The 11,421-nt window shown below is 38.6% G+C and overlaps 1 protein-coding gene across 3 annotated transcripts in view; it reads left to right on the plus strand.

The window, feature by feature from the left end:
• The window catches only part of LOC140494119 (otoancorin-like), a 207,668-nt gene extending 197,011 nt beyond the window's left edge, over window positions 1-10,657 (plus strand). For all 3 annotated transcript variants that reach the window (XM_072593124.1, XM_072593127.1, XM_072593125.1), the window contains exon 25: window positions 5,972-10,657. In XM_072593124.1, the coding sequence (XP_072449225.1) occupies window positions 5,972-6,042 (71 nt within the window). In that variant the 3' untranslated portion in view covers window positions 6,043-10,657. The remainder of the gene's footprint in view (window positions 1-5,971) is intronic.
• Window positions 10,658-11,421: the final 764 nt, after the last annotated feature.

The following is an 11,421-nucleotide window of genomic DNA, read 5'->3' on the forward strand; positions in this document are numbered from 1 at the left end:
GATAAGTACATGAGTAGGAAAGGTTGGAGTGATTTGGACCATGAGCAGGCAGGTGGGACTAGTTTCATTTGGGATTATGTTTGGCATGGACTAGTTGGACTGAAAGGTCTGTTTCTATATTGTATGACTATGACTATTGGAAACCCATTCATGATGATTTATAATAGAAAAAAAACTTGATATTCCACAATTATAACGTTAATTCCTTAAAAATAGAGGGTGGAGCTGTATGAGGCCCTAAATAATGAAGGCAATGGCAAGTGAATTAGGATAATTATAGTGAGAATAGAAAAACAGGATTCTCAACTGAAAAATATGTCCAATTTTATGCATCAGGTTTCAAAGGTTGAGTGAAAATTTCATTAATAAGCAAAAAAAAGATAAATTTGCATTATTAATATTTTATCATTTTGTGACGTAAATGCAGCTTGCAGGTTTCTTAGGCAGTGGGGAGAAACCAGATGGTGATAATCCCCAACATATAAGTCTGAGAGATACCTGGTAGCTGTAAATAGACAGTGTCTTCTGTGGGTATCTACCTTTTTAAGCATGCTCCACTCCACCATGCTCCATGGGCAATGCCTGCATACATCTTTTATCCCTGGAGGTTGGCATCAATCACCAGCCGTATCACATCATCATGGCACATCTGCAACTCATTTATAAGAATGTTGCATTTTCAAACACACCGAAACATACTGCAGGCTGCATGCCTATCCCATGAATCAAAACCGCATACACCTCGGGCCTCTTCGCTTGCTTTGAGTTCACACTCACTTTGCGTCTACTTAAGTGCTAAAGGCAACTCTGCCTTGTCTTGCCTTGTCTTTTTGCCTATACAGAAAGCCAGATAGCTTGTGACATTTGCCAGTAATAATCAGTCAAGACTAGATGTAAAGTTAAGTGTCATGATGCCTCTTTAATGTCACAGCTCCAACATGTCATGAGCACACTCCAACCAAACAGCCATGTCACAAAGAGCAAGGAGAGTAGTCCCCAATCAAGTCAAGGGAGAACTGCTGTCTGTCAGAGATTACTGGCACAGTCAGTCAATGGAATCATCCAATTCCAGGGGTTTGGACATTGTCAGTCATCTGCTTGGAGCATTCAGGTTCAGCGATTCTGTTTCACTGCAGTGCAGAGAATTGGCTACAGTCAGCCCAGGAGGTTCAGTTCAAACAGTCTGAAAATGTTGTTAAGTTAGAAAGGGAGCCGTGCAGAGATCAGTTGGGGGTCTATCGTCAAGGCTGTCTCACCATGTGGAACGGGAGATGGTATACAGACAGGGGGTCTGTTCACTGGAAGTCAAGTAGGCATTATCACTACTGTGATGGGGAAGTCAATTGTAGGAATGGGAGACAGCTGCGAGAATTAGAAAAGGTAATAACTGAAGATGTGGGGAGATGGAAGAACACGGGAGGGCAAGGGGCATTAAAGGAGATAGGAATTGATGGTCATCACCACTCTGGCTTCAAAGTTGGTGACAATGTATAACTAAGCAGTGTGCCTGGGGCTCGGTAAAGTGGGGAGATGAAGAGTTAAATAAAAGAGCTGGATGGGAAAGTGTGGAAGATTGGAAATGATGGAATCAATAGAGAGTCAAGTCAGAAAGCCATACCAAGATTTGGGGGACCAGCGAAATAGATGAACTGAGCTTAAAACTCACAGTATAGAGTGTTGCTGTTATCATCTTTTATCCTCATCCAAGTTACAAGTGCACAGTCGAAATGAAAAATGCTGCCACCATAACTAGAGTGGATAGAGTAAATGTTTTATTCCTCTGAGGGAGCAGGCTGTGCTTCTGAGTGATGTAAAGCCCTTCAAGGGGCAATTACATTAATCAGTCATTCATATAGTACAAGTTAAAAACTTGTTGTTACAGAATTCTTGATGTGAATCTAATGCACTGACCAATAATGTAAGAAAATGTGCTGGCCACAAGCGATCTTGACATGTCATTAAACATTACAAATTGATCCTAGTAATGGCTGTGAAGCAGAATTAATGTCAGAGGAGCTGTAAAGTTTTACTTGTGTCTCAAGATTCACAAAAGCATTCCAAGATCTTAATACCTGCACAAAGTCCAGGAGCTGCTCATTGGACTATAAAATATATATACCATTATCCTCTTGGTCATTCTGCCTTTCTTGGACAATGTGGGGTGTTGGGGGGGTATGTCTCATGCTTCCTACCATGCTTCCAGTTTCCTAGCAGATCTATGCCAGCATATATCTGAATAAGGTCTACAATATAAAGGGCCAGGTAGAAGCATCCCTTGCCTTTTTCATTAAAGCAATGATTGGAGGACACTGTTTAAATGCCAATTGTTTGTGCTGCATCTGCTGAATTACTGAGGAGCTGTTGGTTCTTTATATTGCCCACGTTGACTCATTGGAACTATCTCCAATGGATCCATGCACAGATGCTGGTGCTGTGCCTGTGGTTGCTGCACTAACAGTGGCTGCAGAAATTGATGAGGGACCAGAAACAACCTCCAGTGTGTGGTGCAGCCATCCACTGCAGAGTTTCCAAACAGGTCTCCCCTCAGAATGCCGAGAAAGCACAGGAGACCACAGTTACTCATGTTCCATAGAACACCATGCACATGGCAGGGGCAGTGGTGCTAAACTCTGTTTAGATGTAGGGGTCAAAACACAATATCTTGATGCCCATTGTATTGGCAATGCACCAGCTTCTTCTACTGGTTACAATGAGGTCCATAAAAGGTTTCTTCAAAGTCGTGTTCCCATGCGTGTCGTGTCTGGGAGCTTGCTATGGTACTTTACAGACAATGGTTCTGCTTAATTTGTTCCCTGGACAGCTGACATCTGCAATGATGGTATACATCATTGGGGGTGCAGGGTTATAGTTGTACACCGTGGAGGGGAAAAGGGAATAACTGATAGCAAACATTTTATTCCTACAATTAACTGCATGTAGGCGGACATCAAATGATGTGGATCTGTGGGAGCAGAAGGTAAATGTTTTGGTGTAACAGAAGCTAGCATTTTAAAATGCACCTTAGTGCTTTGTTCTTTCTTTCCTTTTCCAGTTGATTGATACAACCCAGGGCTATAAACTGATAGAAACCTTACAAACTTAATGTTCCTTCATTCAGCTAGACATTGAATATGACACTGGTGTCAGGAGACTCAGGAGGACCTGGCAGAGGGCAAAATAACATAAATGTGCTACTGTGGGTGCAGTGCGCAGGTGATGAAGGGAGCAGTGTAAAATTACAACATAAGTTTCTGGTACTGATTGGGAAGAAATTCACCATGAAACTCAACAGAATTGACACAAAGCTGATTTTTGGGTATTGGGGATTTTACCAAAAACTTAAAGAGTTAAAGATGAAAATTTACATCAAAATTTGAGTTATTTCTAAAGATTTCCTTTGGGGGTGCAGGGTTATAGTTGTACACCGTGGAGGGGAAAAGGGAATAACTGACAGCAAACATTTTATTCCTACATTTAACTGCATGTAGGCGGACATCAAATGATAAGCATTGGAGGCTGAGGGGTGATCTTATGGAGGATTACAAAATCATGAGGAACATGGATAGGATAAAGAGAAAAGGTCTTTTCCCTGGGGTGGGGGATTCCAGCACGAGAAGATTTGGGGGACCAGCTAAATAGATGAACTGAGCTTAAAACTCACAGTATAGAGTGTTTAGGGTGAGAAGGGAAAAATTTAAAAGGGACCTCAGGGGCAATGTTTTCACACAGAGGATGGTGTGTGTATAGAATGAGCTGCCAGAGGAAGTGGTGGAGGCTGGTACAATTACAACATTTAAAAGACATCTGGATGGGTATAAGAATAAGAAGGGTGTAAAGGGATATGGGCCAAGTGCTGGCAACTGGGGCTAGATTAGGTTAGGATATCTAGTCAGCTTGGATGAGTTGGACCAAAGGGTCTGTTTCCTTTCTGCATGTCTCCATGACTCTCTGACTCTATTTGTTTCACACAGTTATTATGGCAAATTCTTGTATTTCTTGTCATCATTTGAGCTATTGAACCTGACCAATTACTTATCAATGCTGTTGTACCACATATGGTTTCTTGCTGGTGATTAGATTGTGTTGTTGCTGCCGTGATGATTAACCAATAGTCAATTTGTCTTTTTGTGCATTTGTTCATGTGATATGGGATTATTACAGTTAGGAGTCAACAACATTGCTATGGGTCTGGATCCTCCTGTAGGACATGCCAGGCAAGAATGGAGGATCCCCTTTCATAAATTACATTAGTGAACAAGATAGATTTTGAAAAATAATTGACAGTAGTTACGTGCTCACCATTAATCCAGCTTTTTATTAAATTCACATTTTCTCAACTACCAAAATAGGATTTGAATCCATGTACCTAAAGCATTATCCTGAGGTTCTGCTTTATTAGTCCAGTGGCATCGAGGGCCAAAGGGCCTGTACTACGCTATAATGTTCTACACCACTGCCTTTTCCATCACTGATCTAGGTTGTAATATGCAGTTTTCTCTTGTTTGCTTTCTTTTCTTCTGAACCATATCTTGTACATATGCACAGTTTATGGAATTTTATAGAAAAATGTTCATGTTTAATAAGATTCAAATATAAAGGTTGCTTACAAATACAGAACAACCTCGGTTATCCGAACATCAATTATTCAAATTTCGGATTATCCGAACAAGATCTTAAGGTCCCGTAAAAACCTTATCCATTATCCGAACAATCAGTTATATGAACAAAATACTCCTCGCCTGTCTTGTTCGGATAATCAAAGTTGTTTCGTACTCGAGAGACTTCAAAAAGGCTGGAGAGTACCAGATGGCCATTTGCTCAGTGAATGCTTTGCTGGGGTCAGTTGGTTCAAGATTAACCTCCAATTGGTATGAAGTTACAAGCAACATTAAAATGAATGAACTGGAAACTTCAAATCTCAACAGAGATATTAAAGATTGTGGACAAAGTTATTTTTAACATTATATACACTATGAGTAGACACTGGGGAAGCACTTTAATCATTGTGTACTGTAAACCTAGATTTTTCATTCCCCTTAAGTATAATATTTGATTGCAGTGAAAGCTCATTAATGTACAGTCTTAGACTAGATTATATCCAACTCGACATCTATGAAGTTCCAACATTAGTCAATGATAATACAACTTCCACTTGTACGTGTCAACATGGTATACAATAGAAAGGAGACATTTTAAAAGATAAAATCAGAGAGATTACTTGTGAGAGCATTTGGGTTTATAGCTTTCTATTTAATATTTCTATGATACTGTTAATATTCAAAATCCACTGAAGATGCATTGGCCTTTTTAAGTTCCTCTTCACTTTTCATTTTCTGTCCATTCTCATTTTCCATTTCACTCATTTTGTAGTGAAGGCTGCAAAGTAATTGTATAAAATGCACAAACAAAAACTGTTATGATAATTCACATTTTTAATTCTGGCTGTCTACTGCTGAGCTTGTGAAATTTAATATAATTTTGTGACATAATCCTGTGGATCTACTGTTTTTGATTCTTTGACTTTCTGTGCAGCGTTCTATTAAGTTGACAGTATCAGTGCAGTTACAGACCACTTTCATTGTATAAATCTCATTATCCATCTCTAAATCTAGCAGTGAATGTGCTTCTGACAAGTGGTTACACCACAAATTCTCCAAATAGCAAACGCAAATTAGGCTCTCTCATAGCAATGCATGTCGATGAGATTAAACTGTCCTTCTTAATGATGCTGCTTTTATAAAACCATTTACTTCCTCTTGTCTATTTTTCCATTAAAAGCCCAGTTAAGCTGAATGGAAACAGACTGTGATGACGTCAGGACGTGTTAATGCAGTCAGTGACCCCATTTCCAGCAAAATAGCAATTGATTAATCTGGTTTATTCAGCAAATATTAAGTATTAAAATGTTATTACTTTGAGAATGTTTGACTTTTCATTCTATCTTATTGCTCCGATTCTGTTTTCTTATCAGGCGCGATCTTCTGGAACCCTGTGATGATACTGACCCTTCTGGTTCTCAGCTTGACAGCGACACTTCATTAAACAGCAGAATTGGGAAAATCACTGATGCCAAAAATGACACCAAGCAAAGCCAACAAAAAAATTTACCCATTGAAATTCAAGTTAAAAATAATGCAGTTAAAATCTGTAAATAATGCAGTTAAAACGCTGTAAATTCCTGCCCATTTGCATTACAGAGATAATTGACTAACCACATAAAATGCAATTGGTAAAAAGATAGGATTTCTCACTAACATTCCTAAAACTGAAAATCTAAATACATTCTGTGAGTAACCTCTACTTCACATAAAATGCCAGTTAACTCAAATATTGCTACAATAGGTGATAGCCAGTTTGTCAAAGAAATGTGTTCATTGTGATTTATATAATTTAAGACATGAAGCGCAGGCTTTTTTAAATCCCCCGCTAGTAAATATTAACCAGACACTGTTACAGTGAAGCGAATGGAAAGAACATAAGATCACTGCTGATTTAACCTTTAGCCAGTGACAGAGATCATGTTATGAAGCAACTAACTCGCTGTATAACTTTATGTGATCTTTGACAGTTTCCTTTGTTGCCTTTTCCAGCAGATGTTACAACTGTGCTGGGTGTGTGAGGATGAGCTGGAGCTGAATGAGTGGGTGGGAGTAAGCTTTCTTTTAGGATATATATGGGGATATTAATGTATAGTTTTCATGATGTTAGTATAATGAATTTAAGACAGCCTTGATGGTCCTGCTGCCTTTCATTTTCTGTGTGTTATTTCTAAATCCATTTGAGAATATCCATTGGGAAGATAGACATTCTTCATTAACTCAAGAGAATCATAAAGTCAACATTTTTGAAATTTTAGCTCAGCAGGCACATGAGATGGGATGGTGAACTGCTTTGGTATGCATTCTTTAGTAAGATGGTGGAATAAAACTGAAGTTTGTCCAAATAAATTTATTTTTTGGCAATACATTCTTTACAATGGAGGTCTTTACCAAGACTATCTCTGAGCCAAATCATCAGATTGGCCTCACTATGAGATCTGGTGAGGAGTCAGCATATGAGCTGAACTGACAAACTACCCTGTGCGGGCTAGAGTGTTTTGCTGCCACTAGTAGTTCATGTTGTCCACATTCATGTCTCTGATCTTTAGTTAGATGTTAATTTACTTGAAATCAACAGATTAACACATCTACAAAAATTGTGGACAAAATAAAGGCATAGAAATGAATTCATCCTTCCATAGTGCCATCTTTAAATTGCGGCAAAATAATGTTAATAGAGGAGAAAAACGGGTGACTTATTTACCGTCTTTGTGATTTGGAGATGCTGGTGTTGGACTGGGGTGTACAAAGTTAAAAATCACACAATGCCAGGTTATAGTCTAACAGGTTTAACTGGAAGCATTAGCTTTCGGAGCGACGCTCCTTCATCAGGTGGTTGCACTATTCAGGTGGTTATTCTATTTTTAACTTTGCTGTCTTTGGTTTGTACTACTAGGGAAAATAAACATTATTGCCTGTATCCCTTGTGTCTGAAATGTTCTAGAAAAGACTTAAGATCTGTTGATTATCATTAACTCAATAAGAGCATCTTTCACTGAAATAATCAATTTTTTTTAAAAATAGATTCAGATTTATCATTTAGAATAATTTAGAATTGTTTCCCTCTTATAGGTTTAGTTAAAAATTAACGTTTCATAAATTAGGACTGTCTTTGTAAAGGCTAAATAAAGAAATGTATTAACTTTCAATGGGCTGGTATCAACTGCTTTAAAGTACATCATGGATCTTTATTTCAGTTAACTCATAAATGATCTGGATAAAATGTTTATTCTGTGAAGAATGTGTCACAGAGAAGTAAGCAAAATTGTGACATCTGTGCAGTTTTACATTCAGTGTGAGGAGTAATTTATTCACCTCAATTTAAAAGGTGGAGTAATTGTCACTTCTTTTTCTTTGTTTAGTTTCCTTTGAGTAAACTAATTTCAAAATTCAGCAAAGTATTTGAGCAGAAAAGGAAATGGGCATTGACCTGTGAAGGGGGTTAAGTCATCAAGTATTCTAGGGCATTAAGAGATAGCTGACATGTTCACTGACAAGGACATGTTTCAATGTACCTGTTCCCAGTGAATCTGTAATTTAAGTCACAGTTGGTAAAAGCTAAGTCATTAAGTTTGTGAATAGTTGACAGGTGTTTCGTTGCCAAAGTGAAAGGCTTTGTTCTGCCAGTGTGAATGTGTTTTACTACATGGAGAGGAATAAGTGAGTGTGAGAAATGGAATGTTTTGAGAGGATGGTCTAACATGTGGAGGATGACAGTGGTACAAGGATGTGAGAAGGTTGTAAAATGCAGGTGAGTGTCAACTCAAGTTGTTCAATTTGGATTATGCAGGGGTTCTTCATGAGACAGGAATGTGTGCAGCTACAGGGTGTGCTAGTCTGGGGAGTGCCTTGCAAGACAGTGTTGGGGAAGTCAGATTGAAGAAGTTTGCACTTGAAGATGTCACACCAATAACCTTCCTGCCCTGGTAAAGTCACTTAATCTCTTTCAGCCCTGCATCAATAGTCATGGGACCATACTCAATAGTCATGTAACCATACTCCTGTTACTTGTGCTAGGGCTTAGCACCACATATGTTTGTTCTGGGAGGTTGGCCTCTTCTTCCTATTCCCCCTATTATTCTGAGAGGCCATACAAATTCCTCCAATTACCTCCAAAGGTGCTCAAAATCTTTGACAACCTTTTCACATTGAGAGAAGAAACATGTGCCCTGCCATGGTAAATTGACTGTAGGTCAATTAATTGACTTGCAATCCCACCAACCTTCCCACGTCCACTCCAATTAAGCTTGTTGTGGCAAGTTCCCATGGATGGCCTTCCCATTTCATCACCAGTTGAGGTTCTGAAGTAGGCTTTGTCCTTCGATTGTGGACATTTCTCATGCAGTGAGCATGTCAAAGAAACCATGAAACAAACCATGTCAAATAAACCTCGCAGATTCCCAGTGTGGCTATCTTCACTTTTTTAATATGTTTTTTATATGTTATATGGATGTGGGTATCACTGGCTAGGCCAGACTTCTTTGCCCCTCCCTAATTGCTCAGAGGGCAGTTCAGAGTCTACCACATTGCTGTGAGTCTGGAGTCACATGTTGGCCAGACCAAGTAAAGACAGCAGTTTCTGTCCCTAAAAGGGTATTCATGATAAAAGTTGGCATGACTTATTTGGTCACCATTTGTCCACCTTTTAATCCCAGATTTTTAATTGAATCTGCCAAGATGGGATCCAAATCCACACCCTGGAACATAAATCTGGGCTTCAGAATCTCTAGTCCATTGATTATATGACAGCAGCACTGCTTCCAACTTGTTCAAAGGAACCCTCACCCTTACTGCAGATTCCCATCTCCCTCACAACCTACTTCCTGCAACACCATCACTCAAACTTGTCTCAATCCCTCTTTGATCTCAGGTTGGATGTAAACCAGCAGTATGTACTACTGTGCTGCTGAGTACATAAGAGCTATAAATCTTTGATTGGCCATCCCAAGATCATTGATGCCTGGGAAGCATCCAACATGGGCGACATGGTGGTACAATGGTTAGTACTGCTGCTACACAGGGCCAGCAACCCGGCTTCGATTCCAGCCTCTGGCAACAGTCTCCCTGTATCTGCATGGGTTTCCTCTGGGTGCTTAGGTTTTGTCCCTCAATCCAAAGATGTGCAGGTTAGGTGTATTGGCCAAGCTAAATTGCACGTAGGTTTCAGGGATGTGTAGGTTAGGTGCATTAGTCTGGAGTAAATATAGAGTGTTAGGGGAATGTGAGTGGGTGGGATACTCTGCGTGGGGTTGGTGTGGACTTGTTGGGCCAAGTGGCCTGTTTCAACACTGTAGGGATTCTATGATTTCCTATGATCTTTGACTTGCTGGTCAAGTGCCCGAGCATTACAAGATGCAGCAAGACTTCCCAAAGGCAGGCCGAGACCTCCATCACCTTCTCAAATTTCTGCCTTGTTGTTTTATTCGGGCTTTATCCTGTCTCTGTTATTTTAATTTCAAAATGGTTACATTGTGATCCTTGCCAGGATCTTTTTAAATACTGAGGACTTAGCAACCAGGCATGGTTCATGCTCATGTGTAATTTGTTGTGAACACTGACGGTGGTGGGGGGGGGGTGTTCCAAATGCCACAAATCTCATGCTCTCTCTTTGCTGGTCCTGAGGTTTTGCTGGCCTCCCATACTGCAAGGAAATCCAAAGATCAAAATGTTGCCTTTGAAACAAATGAGTTCCTATCAGTGAAAGTACAGATTTATTATTTTCAGACTGATTAAACTTTTTATTTTCTTAGTATACTTGCCTTTTACCTGAAGAGGACAGATATCCTTATTTATGTGTATTAAATGTCAGTTGGCACATACATGTTAAAGAATATAAAATCAATCCAGCCATGAACGTCAATTCAGGTAATTTTTATGAGCAAAGCATTTCTGTATGACGGTATTCAGTATTGTTTTTATCTAAAGCAGAAGTTCTTTATTGTATTTACACTATCTTGATGCCATATTTTGTTTAACAATTGCTGTAAATAAATATTGTGACATTTTAAATTCATGGTGGTAAAGCAGACATACTGTCAAATAAACTTTTGAACTGTTAACTTGGATGTTGCTCAATGATTTGATTCACTATGATTGCAAATATGTTTCAGATTATTTTTTAAAAAGCTGCAAGAGTTAGACACAATCAGAGAAATAATATGCCTGTAATTATGAATGATGTAACAGTTGTTCAATTTGTTTGCTAAATCAATATTGAACTGCTATCTAATGAATCAGTTCCTCTCGACCTTGTTGCTGTACTGTTGTTTTCATTATTTGCAGGTTCTCTAATTGTCATTCAGTCTCAGCAATATATTTAATTCTGATTGATGACCTTTCTTTGATTATATGCATACTTTTAAATTTTCCTTTTAATATTTTCAACAAGCTGAAAGTTGCATTTTAATCATGTTGCAAATGCAACTAAAGCAGAAAAAAACAGAAAATACAAAATATAGAAGCAACAACAGAGCAAAGTTGATACTTTTGGATTATTAACATGTTGGGTGCGATTTTTGTCTGTGAAATCATTTTCATAAGACCTCACAAAATGTTGTGACAATAGATATTGGAAAGAGATGAGCAAATTTTATTAAATATAAAACCATAAACATCAGTTTTATCTGCTTGAAATTTTATACAGATTACTCAGGCATTATCTGACATTACTTTTAATATTACAGAGAAAATAAATGGTGGAATTTAAACAGCATAGAGAATAACAACAGCAGGGTGCAGGGACAAAAAAAATTGTAATAACGAATTCTATATGTGACATCTATCTCATTCTGGGATTAAACAAACCTTTAATGTATCTTGCTAT

This window comes from Chiloscyllium punctatum, chromosome 23, assembly GCF_047496795.1.
Source record: "Chiloscyllium punctatum isolate Juve2018m chromosome 23, sChiPun1.3, whole genome shotgun sequence".
NCBI classification, from domain to species: domain Eukaryota; kingdom Metazoa; phylum Chordata; class Chondrichthyes; order Orectolobiformes; family Hemiscylliidae; genus Chiloscyllium; species Chiloscyllium punctatum.